The following is a 24,700-nucleotide window of genomic DNA, read 5'->3' as shown; positions in this document are numbered from 1 at the left end:
TTTAATCCTGATTATTTATTGAATTAATTTTGGTTGCATTAAATTTCAAAATACTTCAGTGTCTATAATCAAAACAAAGTAGAACAGACCGTTTTTTTCAAGCTTGCCAGCTTTATGAATTACATATATATTTTTTCACATATTTTTTATACACCAATAACATTTTGAAATTCATTTTTGTCTCTTTTTAATGCCTTGATGCACTTTCATGATACTGTATATTTGTGCACATAATTTGGATACAGTTTTGTCACTGTTTAAATTAATCTGCCTTTTATATGTGAAACTTAAGTTTATGGCATAAAGATGCAACACTTGGTATATAGTATCATCACTGTGGCCATTGACTGAATTGTTTTTGTGGTCCACTTCGAAAAGATCACATTTGTATTTTGTGCTCTTTTCAGGACAACCACAACCACAACCACAGCAACCTCAAATAAACCCTGAGGAAGCTCTCTACAATGCTGTGACCAACTGCAACATATACGGCGATGAACGAGATTCGACGTTAGTGCAATGGAACCAGCTTCAAGCCTTCTGGGGTGTGGGGAAAGGTCTGTGTGGCTGTTGTATGTACAGTTCTTACATCAAGGATATTCAGCTATATCTCTGCTGTATTGCAAACTGTGAAAAATACTTAACATACTGTGTTTTATCGCATAATCGTTGCACATTTTATACTAAAATCAAGTTTGAAAAAGTAGGGGTGTGACTTAAAAAAAAGAATTTTTTTTTTGGGTAAAGTTATTCCTAAAAACAAAACCTTTTCATGGAAAGTACTTTTATTTAAAAATTAGATTATACATCAAGTATGCCAAATAATTTTAATTAATAAGTCATGCAACAAAAACATTTTGTTCAACTTTAAATAGAGAAACGAAAACCGTGACCCGAACGTGAGCCAGAACTAACGCATAACTCGTTGTAGTACACACCACGAAAGAGTGTGGGCTATCAAATGTAATTAACTCAGCATTATACAGAGCGTGCGTGTTGCATGCAATCGGTGAGCTATCAATCAATATTCAACTACGTGTGCTCGCTTTATATGTGAATCAACATAACCAAACAATAAACATGAATGATGCCAACTAGTGCTGGCCTCATTTTTATAAGTGGTACACAGTGGCGACAAAGACAAATAGATAAAGGTTATAATGTTTGAAAGGTCTGTAAAAGAAAATTTACACATCAGACAACTTTGCATTTTTGTTAATTAAATGAGTATATCCAAATGAATAATAGATTTCAACTTTAAAGTACATTGTTTTATACAGGAAAACTACCTGCATAATCTTCTCAGAATCTAACAGCGGGACCAAAAACATGATGCAATGTTTATGCGAGAATTTTTTCTAATGTAAATTTTGACGCTGTAAAATAATGGTGCAACAATTATGCGTTTGCGATGATTATGGGATAAAACATGGAACATTTTCTGATTTTAAACAAATTGTGAATTTATTTTCCCTTTCATTTTAAAAACAGTGCATAATCGAATGAGTTACAGGTTATTATTCGACAACTGCCCCGCCTGTGGAATTCACTCAACAGAATCCGTTCTGCAGATTCAAAGCCATCGGCTACAACTGTATGCCCACAACAGAAAACAAAGATGGCCTGGTGGCGCTAGTCTTCAATCAGAAAGCCACTGAAATTAAGTAAGTACTCTGTGATGCTTATTCGGCCCCACTGTTAGTCAATCATAGTTGATCCGAACACTTTGGAATTGTTACCAAGTGTTTTCCAGTAGGCCTGTGCGAATATTTGAATTTTCAAATACAAATACAAATAGTTTATTCTTCGTGTTCTATTCAACCTTGAATACTGACACTTCGAAATAACAAAAATTCATTTTCTTACGATTATTTGACCTAGCATGCTTCGTGAGTTTGTCGTATACCAACGTTCACTTTTTTTTTTTTTTGATGTTTTAATGGGATTTCATAATCATAAACATGAACAATAAGCATTGTTTTAAACATGCAAGTATTCAAATTTTTTTTCACTACTGTATTGCTAAACAGTAATGGAACAAATCACGTGAATGATTCAAAACATGCCATAATTGTGAAATTTACAACGTGGAAACAAAATATTTATTATTTATATTTGTTTTGTGACACATACCAGTAATGGGAAAAAATAAACGTCAACAACCATGGACTACAACACCATAAAACACAGGCACACTATTGCAATGGCCATTAAAAGAAGTTAACGCCATAATTTCAACGGCTACAAATGAAGAGTCACAATCTGAATAACACATGCAACACAGTAACTGTTTACTTGCTGTATGTATCTATGATGAAACACACACAACTAAAAAAAAATATATATAATGGTTTCAGATATCAGATGAAATATTCAGAAATTGTGTGCATGATATTGCTAAACTAAAATACAGTTTACCTGGCTGCCATTAACAATGAAAATGTTGAGAACTAGGTTTAAATATGTAAATATGAGCTCATTTAATCACTAATTTGTGAACAGAACATAAAGAAATAAACACACTTTTTTCGTGAAATGGAATGGATTTCATGGTATTTTGTGTTTCATGAAAATTTTATGGATCAATATGTAGAGTAGTAGGTTCTTGTAAATAAGGTGAATCGGAACCTCAATGAAATGATGGTTGGTTAGATTAGTTGTATAATTAAAAAAATATTTTTTTCTTCAAAATTTTAATATTTTAACTAAATTTTACTAGAGGTGGGACGATACCACACTTTCGATACTCGATTCTGTATTGTTTTTTCAGTTCGATACTTTCGATACTCCAGGGAAAAATATTTTCCCATTAAGTAACAATTATTTCAAATAACATAAATTAGTTTGAAACTATATAAATTCAATCTAGCATACCAGCAAAATGTCAGATTAAACTTGAATACATAATGTGTAAATAATTGCATTATATTAATGAAAGATATGAATTCATCATTATATATACATATAATAAAATCACCAGAAATGTAAAATACAGTCCATAATAAGTAAAGCTGACATGAGAAACAGTGGCCTTACAACATGTTATGAAGTCCTTTCTAGGAGGGGGTGGGGAAGTCACCAAGCCTAAATTAGAAATAAAAAAATTAGGCTATTGTAAAAAGAAAATCAGAAATTTTTGCTTGTTTGTTTCATTTTACAAACAACTTTATGCAACAGAACAATTTTCAATAAAATTTTAACTTGAGAAACGTAAAATACAAAACCATCCGATCTTAAGAAAACAATAACAAACTGGTATATTCAGTTCAAAGATTAATGAATGCACAAAATATGAGATCCGTGCCTTGGTAAAGCGCGTCCACCATTTTCATAATCATTGCTAGTTTGCGCCACTAGTCTCGCTTGGTGCTGGCTATAGATGGTACTTGCAAAGTGCACAGTCTTCCTGATACTATCCATATCTATGGTGCGATAAAGTTATTTTCTTACGTTTGCAAAGGTAAACAATGAACGTTTTTCAAAATAAAAGCATTAATTAAAACGTAAGTTATCAGGAGGAATATATAACAAAAAAAATTGTGGATTTTAGGACTTCTCCGCTTTGTAAAAACGTATGAAACGGGAAATTAATGATTTTATAAGTGTATGTTCCGGGAAAGTAAACCATTGTAAATATAGTAGTACTTTCGGCGGGACCAAAATTAATCAGCGTATGACACGGGAAAATGTATGAAACGGGAACGTATCATCGAGGTTCTACTGTAGTTATATTTTGTACGATGGCGACTCAAAACTTAATTCAATACAAATGAACAAGCATTCCGGTATCGAAAAAATGTATCGAACTTACAGTTTCGATACTCAATACTTTGCGATACCGTCAAGTATCGAAGGTATCGAGGTATCAAAGTATCGAGGTATCGAAGTATCGAAAATCCCATCACTAAATTTTACCTATAATTATTGTAGCTGACTTAATCCAACCAACTCTTTACTTTAGTTTATTTGTCTTATTTCCCAGAAGCTACTACACTACACAATTACTTTTTCTTTCCCTATTTATTTGTTATATGATGTGAAAATTTTTTTTAATGGGATTATAATTTTATTCTTACTATTTGAATTTGATATTTATTTGTTTTCAAGACTAATTTGGGATTCTTATTTGTATTCAAATAGATCTAAAAAAAAACTGATTTTCGCACAGGCCTACTTTCCAGGCAATATGGCATTTTTAAGGGTGAGAGATGAATTTGAATCACGTTTTATTTCTGCTGATGTCGTAGCTCATGTAATTAAATAATTTTAAATATTATGAGGTTACCTAAACCAATCAAATTTTTAACATTTAAGTATTAATAGATTTGCCTGTTTTTGGAGTAATATCACAAAATTAAACTGTAAGTTATTTTTTGATTAAAAACTTTTTGAAAAGTATAAATGGGCCCTGAAATATGCCAACACAAAGTAATTTTGGTAGTTAAAGTAAAATTTTTAAGAAGTTAGATTTATAATTTATATTGAGGCTTCATGTGCATGTGAACAATGTTTAAGAAACTGGACTTTCCTGATAGGTATTTTTATTTAAAAATTATAATATTTTTTCAATTGTCATGGAAGAAATAGCAGTACATCTTTCATCCATGTTAAAATGAACATACATGTATTTTGAAATTTCCACTAAATACATAAAATCATTTGACAAGATAGAATTTATTTTCAATTTCAGTTAGTATCTTAATTTGTAATATACATATCACACTTAAAAATTACCTGTAAAGAAATGTACGTAAATTATTATATAAAAGTTTTTAGAAATTTTTCTTTTGTGGTCTTTTGACAGGAATAATGAAGCCAGTCTCATAAATACTCTGAACATCGTTCTTGGAAACAGGCCTAACCTTACTGTAGTTATCAATAGTGTGCTGTCTACAAGCGAAACAAAAACCCAAGTTACTATTTATGTTCAAGAAAAGCTTCAAACAGGTGAGTCCATATGCTTCACATTGCATTCTTGGTTAGATAATGCAAAAAATCTTATCAGTTGTTTGACTCACTACTTTAAGAGTTGTTTCTGCACCCCTCTCCCATTGAGCACCCCACTCCTGAGCTTTTCATGTTTAGTTTTTTGTTAACTCTCTGATATCTTGACTTACCCTACCAGTTTTAAAGAAGTTTCACTTCAAAAATGCAAATTATTTAAAAACAGAATATATTTTTCAACATATAATAAAATACAAAATTATATCTCCATATTTCTTGGTACACAAAACTAGCATATTTTTTAATGTGACATCAGCCATATTTCTTGGTACACAAAACTAGCATATTTTTTAATGTGACATCAGCTGTACTTTATTATTATTTTTTAATTGGTATGTCTGACCTATATTAACTAATAGTAGAAATAAATTAGCAAGTACTTGTGTGTTAAGACTTAAGATTATAGGTACTGTACTGTAGCTGTAATGCAAATATGAGTCATAGTTAAACAGGCAAGAAAATCGATATTGCTTAATCTCATGATATAATATTGGTACAAAGGATAAATAAAAGCTTCATTGAATTTTGATTGTTTTAAGTTTCAGATATCTATAATTTTTATTTAAACAATTTTAGATTTGCGAGTTAAATTTTTTGAAATCTTACGATTTCTCCATTAGCATATTGCCGTAAACTTGCCTATTTTATGACTTGAGATAGGCTTACACGTCTAGGTTTTTTTTTACTTCCTTTATACTCGCTAAGCCCATGTGTTAATTTTATTTTTATTTTGGTCTTAAATCTCTTTTACAGGCTGGGGATATTAGGGCAGGAATCAGCAATGCATCTGAGCATTTGGCTGGGGTGATCTTGGTTAACTGTGGAAAACAGAAATCAGCATAGTTGTACTGGGATTCGAGCCCGGCTCCTTTTAAAGTCTTACCACTGCTCAACCTTGCTGCTTATTGTTCACTTTTTCCCAGTTTTCACTATTTTGTTCTGCATGTACTATCTAAGCCTCACAACAGGGAAATTTTCTATGGAATGCAAGTGCCAGTTTAGCAAAACTCCTAGTTCCAATAGTCTAAACGGTGGATTGGCAAAATTTGCATCTAGGCCTGTGTGAATATTTGAATTTTCAGTTACGAATACAAATATGTAGTTTATTATTTGTATTAACACTTGAAAATATTGAATAATCAATTGTTTTAATAATTGTTACGTTTTATTAGTTAAGCTTTCACAACCTAACCAGCCTATCTTTTCAGTTATTTTTTTCCTATTCCCAGAAGCAGCTACTCTAAATATTCACCTTTGAATACAATCTATATTCGTATTCAAATTTGGTACTCATATTTGAATTAAATTCAAAATAAAAACTGATTTTCGCAAACGATTTTCATAGTTCAGGAATTAGTGAATGTTTATTTTATAGTAAGCAGACAAAAGCATGTGTTAATCTATCATTTTTCTGTTCACTAAATAGTATAAAACAAAGTTGCTATCTGCATCTGCTATTTGTTCGCATACTTCTTCTAAATTGAAATCAAGTCCTAAAAAGACACATTTAGGATGCTTATATGGCTTACGCAGACTTATACATGACTAACAAATCAAACTACATAATGTACTATCGAATTGTAGGTCTTAAAAGAGCCGACAGAAAAGTCCATGATAGCATATCATAGCATATCATATAATTTCTTACGTTAGACATTAAATTAAAATTAAACTTGACCTTTACACCATAACATATGCTTTTTGATGCCACATTAGTAGATTGCATTTGTCCAAAGTTGTGGCGGTTCACTGGTTCTCAATAAAATATAATAAAAGTTTTAGGAGGTTTGCATATCGTTGCCTAGCAAACAATACCGCGTAATTTACATTTTTAATGAAATAAGTTTTTGGTTCCAATGCTTTATAGTGGATGTTTCACATACACCAAAAACATTTTTCGGGATAAATCACAGAGCTATTAGCACCATTGCACAAAAATTGAACCGCCTAAATATACAAAGCAGACACTGCACCCTACAGTAGTCTCCATGCTGAGGTAATTGGAGGAGTATATTTGGTTACCCTTGCTTGATAGTAAAAAAAGTAAGTTATTTAAAATAAAATAAAGTACGCAATACATTTACTTTAAAATATGCAGTTTTTTGATCTTCCTGGAAAATTACTAGCCCGGTTGTAACGTACGCTGGGCTTCAGATAAACACTCAATAAATTAATAAATAAAAAATAAGGCCTTGGAAGCGTCAGCCCACAAACAAAAAAAAACACAACAATTATCACAGAGGTGCCCAGACGTCGTACAAAGGAATTTTCTTATAACCTACTAGTAACTCTAGGAGGCTATGTGGATTGAGGATAAATAATAATGAAATAAAAAATGCTGGTTTGATTTATATAACTGCCCTTTTACTAAAATTATTTACTTAGCTGTTTCTTTTCTTTTGTTTTATCTTTAAGCACACATGTATTAAAATACATTAATTACAAACGGAAGGGAGCCCCGGGTCGAAAAAATACATATAAAAAGAAAAACAACCATATTTCTTAAACTTGACCCTAGTTTACGTGAGCTCGCAGGCTCAAAAGAAAGACAATTACATTTTTAATATGCTTTTAAAATGAATTTAACCAACTACTATGTCCTGAAAACTGGTGGTCCTGGCACCGGATGTTTCTGGGGATTAAATTCCAGAGGAAGTCGATTTACGAAGTAACTTGTATGTTGACCGGTGTGGGGAGAAATCTTGTGACTCCACGCGCCCAATCACAGACTGCTAATTTTAGCGGTGAAGTTCCGTCCTAATTATTGAAATTTTAATTTTGTGATCCATGACTCTTGCATGTAATCTTTGGATCTAATTCTTGGACCCCGTCTGTAACCAAAAATTCCAATTTGGTGAACAGATGGCTGATGCTGGGCGGAGTTAAGCCCAGGAGAAAGATTAAAAGGGAAGTGTGTGGGACCTTGAAGAACACACTTACCGAAGCTGCGGGGTGTAGTCGGACAGGGCGGTCCCTAAAGTAGTCCAGGTGAGCGTCGCGGAAGATCGCGGTAGTCATGGTGGATGTAAAGAAGTTGACAAAAAAAAAATGGAAACTACACTATTCTGGGCAGCCAAGACTTAAAATTTAATAGAGAGCCAAACTGGCTATGCCGAGAGCCGACTACATGCTGTAGCGAAACGGTTCCCGATTCTTATTCTCTTGCTTTGGCTCTGGACGCGGAGTCGAAACGTCTCTCTTGAGTGCTGCCTGTCGAATCTCTAAAAATGGCGTCGGGACATGTAGTTAAAACGCGCTCCTCCGCCTATCCCCGGGGGGGGGGGGGGAGTTAGTTTCACGCTCGCTCGCTCGCTCGCTCTGGCGAGTCGCGAGGTAACTACAGGTAAGGGCCGACCGCTCGACTAGGAGTTGAGTCGATCCTTTAGGCATGGCTCGGGTGGGAGAGAGCCGTGCTGCGCTCTGGCGGAGAGAAGGGAGGAGCTGCTCGTTAGTTCTGGCCGCTCTCGCTAGATGTCGCGGGCATGAAGGACTGTTGGTCTCAAGTGCGAGACCGTTCAAACGTCGCGCCTCCTGATGGCGACCAATCGCGCTCGGACGGGCCCGGGTCATCGGGGGTCGTTGGCTCCCAAAACCTTTGGCAAGGGAGGGGCGGGGGTGCTGGGTTCTAATTTTTATTATTATTAGAAATAATGGTGCCGAAATGGCGCATTATCGGCACACGGTTACTTATTCATAGCTGATTGAGCAAAGCTCTCTCCTCATTGGAGTTTTTATTTAAATGTCGGTCTTGCCACATGAAGATGCGGTTATCAACAGCAATTGGTTCTGCTGCAAAATGAAGAGGACTAGTCGACTTGCCCACTGTCTGGCTTGCTAGTTGCACTCGCTTGCAGGGGACTCAAACCAGCAACCCACTGTGGTCTGTCTTCATTGGTCAGTTGCCCTTTGACCACTGGCATTGCTGACAATAACTGCGGCTCCCCTTTTCCTCCGATACCATGAATGCTCTTCAGAGTGTAGTGTTCGGTTCTGACTGCTTGCTTACGACTCCTGCTTGAGGGGTTGTGTAACCCTCAGAACACCAGAATCTATTTTTTTCTGGAATGACTGATATTTTTCCAATACTGCCAGGTCTAAGACATTTTAGCTAGGTTTACTCCCACACACGACTGATTGTGGCACACCTTAACTTTCACTGACTGTTGGCACGTTTGACCATTATTAGGGAAGTAAAAACATAATGGGCATACGCTCATTTCAGTATTAATAATACAAAAATGAACTAACCAACTGATGAACTAAGACTAAAGAGGCTTGCTGGCACCATGTACTGTGTTAGTAGATAGTTAACCTGGAGATGATGTTTGTGGGGCGGCGTGCGAAGGGGGCACGAGGCGGGTGCTGGCCTCGGAGCTCGCCGCTCACCTGCAGAAGGTGGCGACCCAGCAGCCGACCAGCCTCAGTGCGGAGAGCGTGCTGGCCGTCGTCCGGCCCGACAAGGACCAGCTGACGGAGTATCTGGAGCAGCCCCCCGCCGGTGAGCCCTGTCGCCACTGACCAGTTTTCTTCTTCGATTATTCACGAGTATCAAATATTTATGGAATAAAATTTAAACATTCAACTAAACTATTTTATTTGTATTTCACAGGAGTCCAAGAAAAATTAATGCCTAATACAGTTAAATAAAAAATATATGTACTGGATAACGATAATAGATTGTTGTAATTAGGGATGGGGCGAATCCTGATTTCCTCGAATCCAAATCCTAACTCAAATCCTCGACTGGAATTGCTGAATCTCGAACCCAAACCCGAATCTTTTAACAGATGATGTCCACATATCTAATGTAAGTGAGATGTATTCTGCTTGCACTAAAAGTCCCTTGACTTTATCACATGTAGTTTGGTACATTTCTGGTATAGCCTAAGTGCATATAAAGACAAAAATTTTTTCTTGAGAAATTTCAGTTTTAGTACAGATTAGCAGTTAGGATTTTTTCTATAAATAAGCTAGAGGTCTGCGAGCCTAAGAATTTTACTTCGAGCCGAGCTCGAGCTTTTGTGGTACAGTTACACTTTTGGGAAATTATTTTTATCTTAAACTTAGTATAATGTTTGAATAAAGTATTAAAATGAAGTGGGCTTATTAATTTTGGGTAACTATTTACAGTGTGTGTTTACATTTTGCACTGCTAGAAAAAAATAACATTTTTTTCCATTGAATCTTACCTGTTTCCATTGGTTCATTAGTAACTGATATCATCCAACTAACATAACCAAGTATATGTTTGTGTAAATGTAACATATCTTTGGGAAAATTTCATCCTTGTCAATTTTTCTGGAGTCCTTACTGAGCTTCAACAAACTTAGCACCAAAAACCATGTTGTTTGAAAAGTACATTCACATTGTTTCAACATTTCCACTTTTCAGCACAATAATTCTGAGAGAGATTGTCACAGAGTATTAAATTCTGTTCTTTAATCTATCATGCAGAACAATAATTTGTTCTGCACGTTCAGGAGTTAAATTAGCTCTACGATTGGAGATAGTGTTTCCAGCAGAAGAGAAGCGTCTCTCGCTGGCAACCTGCTTGGCTGGAATGCTTTAGTAAAATTGCTTAACCTCAAAATTAGTGTCATAAATATCTGTAACTGGTCATTAAAGTTTAATCAATTGAAAGTAATAAAAATAAAAGCATTTTACTTCATTCAATTTACACTTGCAAAAAAAAAAAACACACATAAACCTACATGGAAATTAAAGTCTTTTTCAATATCCCTGTAGCATTGCAAAATGGGTCATAAGAATATTAAGAATAAATTTGAGGTGAAGGATATTTTTTTTTTTGTTGATATAGAAAACAGTTCAGATATGTTAAGAATTGTTATTAATTACTTTGGTTAAATTTCATGGAAAGCCTTAAAATACTTATTTCCTTGAGATACTTAATTATTAATTTGAGGGTTAACTCTAGTTCATAATAATTAATGTTGACATTTGATAATTAATGTCAGTAATTAAAGCAGTATATATTATAATTTTACAGGACATCATTTTTAAACAAAAGTTTTTATATGAATTTCAACTTTGTTTACTAAATTTTTAACATTGTATTTGAATTTTTTGGGTAATTTTATATTCTATTGGATATTGCTAGTGTAATATTTTGAGAATAGTCTGGAAAGTACAGAAGGAAGAGCGGACAGGCGCGACACTCTGGCGCCAGAAAGCTATTTTTCACTTTGTAAATGCGTGTTTGGGATTTACGCGTCACGTTGTACGCACAGCTGTAGCGACCGTCTGGAAGGGTCTCTGGAGGCTACCACTAGCCAGCCAATCAGGGCGAGTCCTGGCGTGGTGTGATGCGCTCGGCCGAAATTCCTTATTTGGGCATGTTGATGAATGCTGTACTGTGATTGGTCGGTTGGCCCACGGGGTTGCTTCCCTTGTCTTCACCTATACAAGGGAGGTAATCTCGTCTACCAACTCAGTTGTCGCTCGATTGTCGTCCAGTCCGGTCGCGTCGTCGGCAACTCGCACAATATTATGGAGTTGCACTAAGGGACAATTTAACGCCTAGGGGCTGGGGCCAGGCCGTAATTTTTTAAACTAAGTTCATTTTTTTTTCCGGAATAATGTATTAGAAATTTAGGCCCTAGGCGTCGGCAACGGCCCAACTTCGCGGGACTTCGGTCAGTGCGCGACCGTACCTTGAGTTACATCGCTAACCAAGGGACAGTAATAAATTCTATTTTTTTGTGAGCGACAAGACTCAACGACCATCAACAGAAAAATGTCTGGTATGGTATGTATTTGGACCTCATCCTATCAAAATTCAAAGACGTCGTTAAAATTTGAATAAGTAAAGACAAAAACTGTACAAGTAACGAAGTTTTTCTAATTAAATTCATTTGTAAAATTGTGTATTGAAGCCATGTAACGATGAGAAAAAACATTTTTTTTAAAGAAATAAACAAAGATAATTTAATAAACTCTTTTATTTCCAAATAAAGCAGAACCTCAGGAACATTGTTTGTTTTGTATTGTTACGTTTCTATGTGTGGTTAGCCGGGCAAAAACATACAACGTAAAATCCCGAAGTCTGAAATATGTTTACTCATGTCATTAAATGTAGAGCTGTATTGAAGAAGCCGATTTTGCCAATATTTAGTTGAATCGGCATTTCTGCCGACTTCCGATACAGTACGCTTGTTAATTTTCGGCCGATATTACTGAAAAACGAAAGAGACTGCCTTAACCTAAAAATCCAGGAGTACCATTTTCACTTTTCGCAGTAGTACTGCATTCTTTCACATCGCATTATTTCTTAGCAACATGTGCCAACCGTACATATCAAAGTTTAACATCCTTTTTTTTTTCAACAATGTTCTATAATTTAATGTGTCATAAATAAATAATACATTACTATCACGGTCACAGTAAATATACATCTCGGTTGTTACGGTAACTATAGTGCAAATATGGTAGCTATCATGCTTCTGTAGTAATTATGGTACAGTGAAACCTCATTAATACAAACCTGAAGGGGAGTAAAATATTTCAGTTTGTAATAACGAGGTTCATATTAATGAGGTTCTTGAGCCAATAGGTAGAATAAGAACTCGATAAGAAATATTGAATTCCTACATGTCAGAGCACTAAAAATGTGGAATATTATTATTGTAATAGAAGCCAGATATTGACATGCACACTAACAAAATACACTTAGAAGCAATTTTAATAGTTTTAATAAAATATACTATAACAGACTGATAATTAGTATACATATACGTATGTATGTATTCTTATTTAATTTGCTTCCAAAGTTTTGACAAAAATGATTAACATTTACCGTACAGTTAATTGCTGTTGAGTGTATAGCAATTCTTATGCAAAGTATGCAAGATATATTTACATAGGTTTAAAAAAATCATTAATTTTTTTCTGGACACACTTATCTCTGTAAATATCATTTACAGCAGAACATATCTTCTCAAATCCTGCAATCAAGTCAATTGGCACATCACTTGCAGCAAGTACATTTTCCAGTGTACGCAAAGCACTGATTGTATCACTTTTGCTTGGAAGTTTATGCACTACCTCACCATTGTCGTCATCACCATCATTATCCTGACTCGTACCACCCTCACAAAGTGACTGTACAGCGTCAGCCGTTGGTGTTTCCTGTAATCCTCGTGAACCAACAAGATCTTCTGCAGTTAATCTTGCACTGGTGTACACACTGTCATCAATATGAACAAACTCATTGAAGTCATTATCAACTTGCACATGTTCTTTTAACTCTTGCCAATCCTCTAAAGGTTGATCACAGTCAGGTTCTTCAACAGTTTGCTGGCCAAAACCACTTTTTGCAAAGCAATGCACAATTGTCTTTTGGCTGATGCTGTCCCACGACATGGCTATACTGCGGATAGCATCCAAAACTGACCATCTAGGAAGCTCAGTCTTTCCTTTTTCACACTGCCTGATAAGGTATTTCACCAAGCGCTGTCTGTAGTTTCTTTTCAAGCACTGTATTATACCTTGGTCGAGTGGTTGTGTCACACTTGTTGTATTTGGTAGCAAGAAGAGTAAGGTAATGTTTTCCAACTTCATACCATGAGCAGTATGTGCAGCACAGTTGTCCAACAATAACAAAATTTTGCGATTTAGAGTCGCCATTTTCCTGTCCAATTTTAACAACCACAACTGGAAAATTTTTGTGGTGACCCAAGCCTTACTGTTTGCCTCGTAATCTACTGGCAGGTTTTTTGCTGCAACATCTTTGAAACATCTTGGCTTGGCAGACTTGCCAATAACCAAGGGTCGAAGTTTAGTACTGCCATCTTGATTACAACATAGTAAAACTGTAAGACGAACTTTACTGTGTTTACCGCCATGGCAGTTTTCACCTTTTACGGTTAGAGTTTTATTGGGCAACAGATTGTAAAAAAGCCCTGTTTCATCCATATTAAACACATCTTGTGGTGCAAATTTACTTACGATGGACTGTACTGACTGAAGCCAGTCACTCGTTGCTGTTTGGTCGACAGCTGCAGATTCGCCACAAATGGATTTTGTGGCCAAATTATGCCTATCTTTGAAGCGTTGAAGCCATCCGTTGCTGCAATGGAAATCGTCAATTCTGAGTTGCAGTGCCAGCTGATCAGCCTTTTCTTGGATAATAGGCCCGGAAATTGGAACTCTGGCGGCGCGCATTTGATGAAACCACTCCAGCAGTTTGGCCTCTAATTCGGAATGTTTACCGACGCGCATCCTTTTCTTAGTTTGATTACTACCTTTCCTGACCGCTTCTTCTATTTTATCTGCTTGCTTTAGAATTGTACTTAAGGTTGATTTTGATATACCAAACTCTTCAGAAAGTTCTGTTTTCGTTTTTTCACCCTGACGAACTGAATTTATTATCTTAATTTTCGTCTTCAATGCAATTTCCTTGCGTTTACGTTTTGCCTCCATTTTTATGTGTGTACGTACAAATTCTAAAGTTTAATAAAATTCTCACGAGATAATTCACTTAAACTTTCATTACAACGTACACAAATATTAAACACGTTAGGCGTAACATATATTTTGTTTTTATTGGTCCGGCACAGATTCATGTATACAAAGGAAGTACAAAATCGAACGTAAATACCATCCCACGTGAAGTTCGATATATCGAATATTGTACAAACGCGAGTGATTTCTGAACATATCGAACACACGAACGAGTGATTTTGAAAACATAGAGTTAAAAACACACTTCGGACACTCAGGCGGGGCCGTATCTTTGTGGTAATCTTTGGTTCGTATTAAACGGTAAACATGACTGTTTGTTTATACGGACGGGAATTGTTATTGTTCGCTATACATAATAACGAGAATTTCGTATTAACCAAACAAATCTTCATTGTGTTTAATGGGCATATTTCACGGGGAAATAGTAATAGGTAATATTAACGAGTCATTCGTAATAAGCGGGATAATATTAACGAGGTTTCACTGTATTCTACAAAGAATCTTTGGTTCTTTTTATGGTAACTATCTTAAAATAACTATTGGGTTTGTACTGTAGTTATCGTACATCATCCATATTTCTTCTTATGTTGTTGTTCATTTGTCTTTTCGTCATATTTACGTGCACCATTATTTGAGACCGGAAGTTTCAGAAAAATTTTTAACTGACTTTATATCACACATTTAATGGCGTAAATGATGAGACCTCGGGCAATTTAAACGCTTTATACGGAAAAACCTACCATGCGGGACCTCGTAAGCGAGTTTTACTGTATTTTTTTCCCTTAAATAGTAAAAAACCGAATCCTTTGACGAATCCTATATCAGACCCGCCGAATCTTCGAATCCCTAGGATTCGGCGGATTCGGCGGATATTGGATTCGGTCGCCCCATCCCTAGTTGTAATATGATAGAAAATTAAAAACCTTGCAATTTAATTTATTAAAACTACTAAAATTTAATATTAAATATGGTTTTATTAATGATACTGAAAAGTAGAGTATTCTAAATAAATTTAATACTAGTGACATTTGGTTTGTTATATATAAAATGCAATAAAACTATGTTGCAGAAAACAAACAAAAGTTCTCAATAAATATTCTTAGTTTCATGCATAAAAATTTTTTCATTAAAATTTTTTGTGATTTGTCCCACTTGCTATATATTTTGTAACAAATAATTCAAAAAATTTTCAATGTAAAATGTCATATTGAATATCAGATCATTCAATTTGAATTAAATGTTTTTGAGCTCATACTTGTAGACCCCAAAGTGAAACTTTCCTAGGTGCCTGTGTGCAGCTGTGTGCGATTCAGCATGATAGGCCCACAGGCACGCTCAGAAGTCGAGTGTGTGGTCACTGAACAAGGCTTTTATCATAAATATTCCAGCATAAAATTATAGGGTCAATTCTTAATGTCCCATAGAGTCATATTACTGATACCAAGACTGCATGTCAATTCAGTGCCTGGTGCATACAGGCGAAGGGGCTTTTTCTCCACTTTTAGAGCTTGTACGCCCAGCCAAGAGATTCCTTGGACTCTAATTCATTAATTTGTTCATTTGTTCATTAGTTTGTTCATTTGTTTCTCCATTAATTCATTCAGTTATTAACTAATTAATTGATTAATCAAATAATTATTCATTATTTCATTGAGTCATTCATTCATTAGTCCACCCTCTTACTCATTCACTCATTTACTCACTTTCACTCACTCACTCAGTCACTCACTCACAACCAGTTGCATCATTATAGCTCAGGCGTGATCTTGTTTCATAAACTGGTTTGATCGTGGTTAGACCACATTTTCTGTTGCACCATGGTGTTTTGAGTGCTGAACAAAAATCATTGGGAACTTTGAGATAAACCAACAGTCCTGGCTGTTGATGACGATGCTCTCGGATCGAAATAACGCAAGCATACGTGTGGTATTTGTACAAACTTTATCCATTTTATTATTTTAATCAGGTGAAAAAATTAAAAATTGATTTATAAAAATCAGATGATAAATAGCCTCATAAAGTGTCACAGTATTAAATTAATGGGAAAACATGTTTTCCCCTGCTTTGTAAACTTGCAGAGGCAATGCTTATTCTTCCACACAGAAATGCAGGGGTGGAAAGGATATTTAGTAAGCTCAACTTATCAAGACAGTGCACAGGTCATGTCTTGAATCGCCAATGCTAAATACTTTGTTGCATATCTCTTCTAGGAAGAATATGGCAGAATTCCAGCCAACAGAAGAATTGAGGAATAGGGCAAAACATCTGAAAAAGTGATATTTAAATACTGCCAGTGGTGAAGTGTAGGCTATGTGTGTGTGTGTGTGTGTGTGTAAATACTTGTATAAAGTGTTAAAAATTGAATTGTTTTGATTGAAGCATAGTTACGTACATTATGATCAAGTAATTTTCATAAAAATTGCATATTTTTTTTATTTTTTAATGTACAGGATTTTACAGGATATTTTATATTCAAAACAAGGGTATTACAGGATATTTCACATTTCATTCAAGGATATTGTTTTTTAAAAGTGGTGGCAGCCCTGGCCTAATACATTCATGAAAAATTTTGCTTTTCCAGTGTTACCCATAATTCGTGTTTTAAATGCTCGTTATTTTAGTTTGATTGTTAAAAAATGTATTTTATTTCATCCAAATATCTTTCCATATTAAATAGAGGTGCTTTTTTAATTAAAACGTATTCATATTTCCGACTGCTTTGTTTTGTATTAACGTTAAAATACCAGTATGTGTTTTCAGTCATTGTTAGAGATCAACAGAGATGAGGCAGCGACCACATGAGGTTCTATCTTGCGGCAACCGCATCAACCATGTGCTCACCGTGTCACAATCAATTGTAGCAATTTCATATGGTTCCAGTCCACCACTAGCAAGGTACCAAACATTTTGAAGCATACTGAGATGATATCCCTGTCAGAGGAGGCTTCAGCCTGTGACGAAGATATGGTAAACTAGAGCAAACACAAAAATTTATTTTAATTCCCTTCTGATAATGGAAATTTGTAAGTGTTGTAGTGCGTTTCAAAATTATAAACAAAATCAAGTTAAGATATTTTATTATTTTGTTGGCATATGCAGAATAACATGGAAGCTTAACCGCACAAAAATTCAACAAAGTTTCAACATATTGACACTGATTAGAGTCGACAATAAATATAAAAAGTACAGGAAATGCGTATCTAGCGCGACTAAGGTCTAATAGGTAGAACAGCTGATACATGGAAGGTCGAACGAGAAAAATTTAACAAAAGCTGAATATAAGCTCATTAATATGGATGTATAAATAAATACATGAAGTGTATTCAAATTTTCACGCTTAAAATTTGTGCATAACACACTAAATATATTACATTACACTGATATACAGTAAAACCTTTTTGTTGCGACCCCATTTATTGCGACCACCTCTATTACAACCCGATTTCGAGGTACCGTGAAAAAATTGCCGAAAATCTGAAGAAAATCAGACAGAAAATAAGTTTTTTGTGGTGAGTAGCGTGTTATTGCGTTTCTCTTGCCGAGTGCGGACTTGTTTTAACTGCCGCAGCGATGTTTATTTTGGCAGCTCAAGCAATTATCTTTTCCCGTGGGTTAATAGAAAAAGGTCGCTTCTCCCAGCAAAAAAAAAAAAAAAAAAAAAAAAAAGCAGCTAAACACGCAGGTTGTTGTCTGTCTCCCCCGCCTTTCTTCTAACATTCCACGTCTCGCCTCTCGCGCGAGCAATAACGCAACGACCACGCATTGGGCCGTTTTATGCTTTGTTTGGTGACAGCAGCTTGATTTTATTCGGTACAGTAGAATCCCACCGATGCGACCCCCCTCTGATGCGTCCATTCCGTTTATACGACCGTTTTTTTGAGAAACAGTGAAAAATTTGAGCAGAGAAATTCGAAAATTTGAGTAAAATCGGCTGAAAAACAAGTCTGTTACACTTTGTTGGGCGCTGTGTGTTCACGTTTATCTTGGCGAGAGCTGGACTGTCAACGTGGCAGTGTCTAGCCAAGCTCGGCGCGTCCACTATCGCACGAAAAGCCGTCTCAGCTGTCATGTTATCTTACCCGCCCGCACGAAAAGCCGCTGTGGTAGCTTCTGCGAGAGCGTAAGAAACTCGTCTGGCCAGCATTCTCCTCCCCTCCCACACCGCGTGTGACAAAAGCCAGGTTGTATAGTCCATTCTCGGTAAAATAAATATTTTTATGGGCTTATACGACTGTCCTTCGCCGTTAATAAATACTTTATAAGTTTAAGTTATTATGATACAATTTGTTTATTAGTCACACAGCAGTTTCTGCTGAAAAATCACTAATACCTCGAATTTTATTGAATAGAAAAAATTAGCAGGGCCGTAAATATATTTATTTTACTGCATAGTTACTTTTCCATCTGCATTCCAACGTGTTTTTTTTTTTAAATTTTTTTTACGCTGCGAAGGGACGTGAAATGATAATTGCTTGAGCTGTCAAAATAAACATCGCTGAGGGAAAGGGCGGGAGCGCATCCTGTCGGTCTGTCGCTGTGATTATCTACTCCAAAAACATGTCACAGCATTTCAGGATAGCATTGTTCTTATATCTTTCGTTTATAGCCGAATGTTTTCTACCTGATCCACACAAGTTCCTTCGCCACGTTTTGAACGAAAATAACCACCAGCCGGCTAGCATAGCCGAACGCGTGTGACGCGAATTCATTTAGCGCGAGTATTTTATGTATTTGGGTATATTTAGTGGGGAGGGGGGGGGGGGGGGGGGGGGGAAATTGGCCAGAATTCTCTATTGCGACCATTCCGTTTATAGTTCCGTTTTTCCGGAAACCGTGAGGATCAGGTCGCATCAGCGGGATTCTACTGTATATTCCTTTTCATAGGACCCTTGCTATTAAAATACATTTATATTTAAGTTTGAAAGCTTGTAAATTCCTTGCCAGGGATGACTAAACTCGAACTTGGTGAGAAAAGTGAAATAATTTGACATACTTTTTTTTGGGCGTGTTTTAGTGGGCAGGGAGGGGTCCGAAAATATTTACAACGGTCTTACCCCTCCCTTGTAATAGCCCAATTTTATGGGAGAAGTGAGGGTGAAATGAGCATTTTCTCACTAAAGGTTTTTCAAAGGAGAGCGAAGTTGGGGTGTTATAAGGGAGGACACTAGATGGTTTGTGTGTCTGGGAGGGATGAGCTAGCCTTGAAGAATGTTACCGAGGGGAGGGAGGGGTGAGCTTATGCGTCTTTAAGCCTCTGCCACTAGCCAGCCGGGCGAGCTTCGTGTGCGCCCACTCGCGCTGCAGAACCTACTGCTGCCATATTTTTAAAGGAAATGTCCCATTATTTTTTTGTTATTCTTACATGAACATTACCTATTGGAAGTATTAAAACCGACACAATAATACACTGTGTGTTAAAATTAACAGATTTTAATAATCTTTTATTTCATATCGTTTTTTTTTTATTTTTTTTTCTTCTGATTTTCACATTTTGGTCAAAATGTCCAATTTTTTGATTGTTCCCGAGAATGTATTCGTAAAATCACTGCTTCGTTAAATCCGGGGTCCGTGACATCGGGGTTCTAGTGTATTTAACTACGGCAAGCAGAAAACGTAAAGCGTAAAATGTAATCTAACAAGTAAAAATAAACTGTCTTTTGACATATTTTCTTTAGAGGTGGCCGGTAGGGCGACGGACTTGTCATGAAGGTTGAAGTGGGTTTAAAGTAAAGCCGTCTCTAGCATTGTGAGTGACAGCATCCTGCCATTGTACGACCCGGGGGGGGGGGGGGGATCAACTGAAAATTTCGGAAAACATCTATTACCACCCCCCCTCTATTACGACCCTATTCCTGGGAACCGTGAGGGGTCGTTTCAGAGAAGTTTGACTGTAATAATGTGAACAAATATGAGTATAAAAAGAAAATACGAGCTAAACGATCCAAGGAAGTTATCTCCAGTGGGCAATCAAATTAATGAAACAAAGTCGATAATAATGATCAAATATCAGATAGAAAGCAAAGTCTATGCAAGTTAAATATATTGATACATAAGTACAGCCTTTAAAGGCAAGACAATATAATCGACATGTGTTAAACAAGTCTCCGATAATGGGTGTGGAAAGTGCAGCTTGGAAAACTAGCCATTAAACGAGACAAGGTTAACCACATTTAAAGGAAACTTAATTTTGATCATGGCTACCAAAAGGGAATTTAACCAAAGAGAAATGAAAAGCTTTATCTGACTCTACATTGCCAATTATATTCAAATGCTACATCAATGTTGAAATAATGTACTCACATCCATGATCGGACCCACAGCACTGTCCTTCAGTAGTCGTACTCAGCCAAGAATTAATGAAGATTAAGGCAGAGGTGCGTGATGCGGAAGCTTAAGAAAGCCAAGAAAAGTTAAGCCTCACCAAATATAAAATAGTTACCTGTAAAAAATTAGGAGTATTAGAATAAAAAATAGGGGGTGGAGGTGGTAGAGGAAAAAGAGGGGAAGGTAGAATATGGTGCACTTAGCCAAGGATGTCCGACGATAGTCAAAGAACTAGGCGGCAACGAACGAAAGATCGTTGCGATTTCTTACACACTGATGCCGCCGGTTTTCCGCAGATTGAAAAGATATGAACTTTGTTTATATGAGCGAAGATTGTCAAGCCCTAGTATGTGTTGATGCAACATCTAGAGAAATGATCCCTGAATCATTCTTGGATTAAGAACATTGGATCGTGGATCGTACAGCAGAATGTTGCTACTGGCCATGACTGATTCACTCTCTCATTCTCACTCTCACTCACCTATCTCTAGAGCTGTAGCAAACCGTATGTATTCGTTACTGAGTAACGGGTGTGGCATCTAGTAACGAGTAACGAAACGTTACACACGAATGCATTTTGTTACTCGCATCTTTCGTATGTTTTACTCATGCGCGCGCTTATTCGTTACAAAGAACGATGTTTGTTTATTAATAAAAGTATAATTTGGAAATTCGTCGTCCAAGGTTTTTACTGTTTATTAAAGGTATTGTGTGTGTAGACAAAGTTTTAGATTCGAACAGAAACAACGTAAGAAAGTATTTTTTACTAATTATAAATATGTATGTTTTTGTTTTTTATTATCGCGTATTTTCACGTTTTATGTTCTTATATTAAAAGATATATTATAATAAAGCCGCTCTAATGAGATTTAATTGTTTCTTGGTTAACAAAAGCTGTTAATTATCAAATATTTTTAATTGTTTATATTCGATTTATTTTATTTACGCGACGTCATACTGTACGCGTACGAAATACGACTCGATTTGTTGCTGTTACATAACATAGCATGTGCCATGTTATGCGGTATCAGAAGTAACGAGTAACGATACGAAAGTAACGAGTACTGATTGTTATAGTAACGAATACATACGGGTACACATTTTTTCGTTACTTTTACACCTCTACCTATCTCACCTCACATCACTTAATTAACCTACTCAACTCACTCAACTTATTCATGTTTCACTCACCTCACTTCACCAATTCACTCACTCAACTAACTCACTCAGACACCCACCCACCCACCTATCCACCCACAAGAAAATACACTTTGGGCACTCGTAGGATAGTTAGTGGTCCACAACTTTCAGATGTGGCAAGAGCATAAGGAGTTCTGTCGAGCGATATCCACGGATGTGCAGGTGTCGACGCGAGGCAGTGGAAGCAAGCCCAGCTAAACAACCCCAACCCTGCCAGGTACATCCCTGTGCCAATGGTGGGGTTTGCAGAGGTGTGCTGGCGGCTGAAGAGCCAAGAGCAGGAGACCAAGCGGCACCGGGCATTCCTGGACAAAGTGGCTGAGGAGATAGCATCGCTCCAGAGGTGCCACAATGCCACTGTGGTCAAGCTGGCAGAGAACCGCCGCAAGTTCGTCGAGCTGGAACACCGGGTTCTGCAGGTGTGTTCCACTGGGTGGGAAAATATATGGTTTCTCCTCAAAAACTGAATAATATCCAAGTAGTGGGTTTTATTTTTTGTTGTAATTTTTCATTTACACATGACAAAATAGATGTAATGGTCTGAACTTCAGATACCTTTTGTAATAGGCCTAAATGTTCTTACCTTTATGTAATGTAACAAAATTTCTAATACCACCATTATTAACTGGACAAAAAAAGGATGAGGAAATGGGATGCTGGGGAGGGAATGTGTGAACTGAGGGCCCTGGATTTATGATCTTTGCACGTTTAGCCTGCCTATAAGGTTTCTCGAGAGTTAGTCATAGTGTCCTTCAATTAAAACACCAACAGGTATTTCCAAGGACCTTCCTGCATGCTCAGTCCTGTACATGGAGTCAAGTCGCTGTAAGCTCTACTTTGTCCGAGGGTCGAATATAAGACCTTGCTCGCAAGCACCCGCTGCACTATGTATTGCGGTAAGGCTCGTGGCATCTCACAGACTCTACTTTACTTCATAGTTGCTTAACGCATTTCTAGTACTCTGAGTAACCTTGCAATACTATTGCACTGGTCTGATTTTGGCTCTCTCTCTATAACACAATCTCTCTTGAACTCCAACTCTACCATGCCGTCAAGCGACATATCAGCGTTCTCAAACTTAATGCATTACAAATGTAAATGCTAAGACGGCGAGTCTTGCAGCACATTCACTGCACAAAGATTTACTGACTCGACAACTGTACAATATTGTTCCTCTACAGAGTTGAAACTAAACAAATCCTCTATAATAAAATTATATAATTATATTCAGATATAACCCCTCTCTTTGAAAGAGTGGAGCCACACAGCGAATAACTTTGAAAACTAAAAAAAATAGTTTCAAAACCTTACAAGAAAAGTATTCAATACTATAGAATCCCCAAGTTACAGTACTTCTGTTTCTGGCTCGCTTTTGCACGTCCAGACAACTATCACTTAAATGTCTTTTCTGTCCATGGTTTTTTTTGCTGTTTTGTAGTGAAAAACTTTGTTCCGAATATGACAGTAAAAACACTTATAAAACTGAAAACTATACATAGCAAACAGGAATGACAAGAGTTTCTTACTTTTCTACAAATTTCTTAACATGATTATTGGGCAAATACATATTGTAATTTTATTTATATAAAATATTAAAAATACAATATCTTGGGGAATGATAAAAGGATAGGTATGAAAAAAAAATGACAGTGAACTTCTGAGGTTATCAGTGTTGAATTTTTTAATTTACTTTATTTATTTTTAATATTTTTCTTTGAACATTTTTCCTCAAATATGGAATACTTCGAACTTTAAGAATTTGATGGTATTTGAGGATTTGATTGGCCCATATATATATTTTTTTAATAGCTTTATAATATTTGAGAAACACAAGTTACTTACATTTTTTAGCAAAAAAACAATTAAGTTTCACAATGAGGTTCGGTTCGGTTCGGTTCGGTTCGGTTATACAATGCAAATTTGGTTTTACAAACGGTCACACTGTGTGTTCTACAGGGACATAAATTTATTTATTGCAGTAAACTGTATTAACTCCAGTCAGAGTTCCATAAAAATAATCATATGTTTTGATTTTACTGTTGTAACTAACTAGAAACAAAATTGGGATACTTATGCAATTTATACATTTAAAAATAGTTAATTTCATTTCCAAGATAGATTTCAATTATTAGCCTTAACAATTTATCATTTTTCAGTTTCTACTAGAAGGAACTTTTGAGTAGGCATTAAAATTAATTCTGTCATTGACTTTTCAGAATATCCAAAAAATACTGGTTTTTATGAGCACACTATACTTAATTTGCGATATGCACTGGTTTTCATGGCTTGATGTAAATTACTTCATTCAAATATGTAGTGCATTCATAAGAACTTCACTAGCTCACAATGTCATTCCTTAAAAGTCTACTCTAAAATATACAGTAAACAGGGTTTCAACAATTTTACTAACATTTTTGTACCAAGTGTCAACGTGAGTTAAGTAATCATTAACAATATTCCTAACCTATAACTTTCTTCTGACAAAGCTGACATATTAAAAATAATTACAGCTACATACACACTGTCTGAGATGGTCACATCATCTTGATATTCAAACACAATACCTGCATTTAACTGACTTATACAGATTCCAGAACTGAAAATTAAACAAAAAACTATACAACACACACAGTGCATCTTCAGGGTCGTTGATGCAGGTTATAGGGAACAGGAGGTTGCACGTTTGTCGATG

At 36.0% G+C, this 24,700-nt stretch overlaps 1 protein-coding gene across 3 annotated transcripts in view; it reads left to right on the top strand.

The window, feature by feature from the left end:
• Positions 1-24,700, top strand: part of LOC134546274 (probable nucleoporin Nup54) — a 109,411-nt gene that overhangs the window by 65,705 nt on the left and 19,006 nt on the right. For all 3 annotated transcript variants that reach the window (XM_063388982.1, XM_063388983.1, XM_063388984.1), the window contains exons 4-8: positions 408-557; positions 1,514-1,664; positions 4,805-4,947; positions 9,350-9,502; positions 22,171-22,427. In XM_063388982.1, coding sequence (XP_063245052.1) covers positions 408-557; positions 1,514-1,664; positions 4,805-4,947; positions 9,350-9,502; positions 22,171-22,427 — 854 coding nt within the window. The remainder of the gene's footprint in view (positions 1-407; positions 558-1,513; positions 1,665-4,804; positions 4,948-9,349; positions 9,503-22,170; positions 22,428-24,700) is intronic.

The sequence above is a fragment of the Bacillus rossius genome, chromosome 1, assembly GCF_032445375.1.
Source record: "Bacillus rossius redtenbacheri isolate Brsri chromosome 1, Brsri_v3, whole genome shotgun sequence".
Classification (NCBI taxonomy): domain Eukaryota; kingdom Metazoa; phylum Arthropoda; class Insecta; order Phasmatodea; family Bacillidae; genus Bacillus; species Bacillus rossius.
The sequence above is the reverse complement of the archived record's forward strand: the minus strand, read 5'-3'. Positions and strand labels throughout refer to the sequence as shown.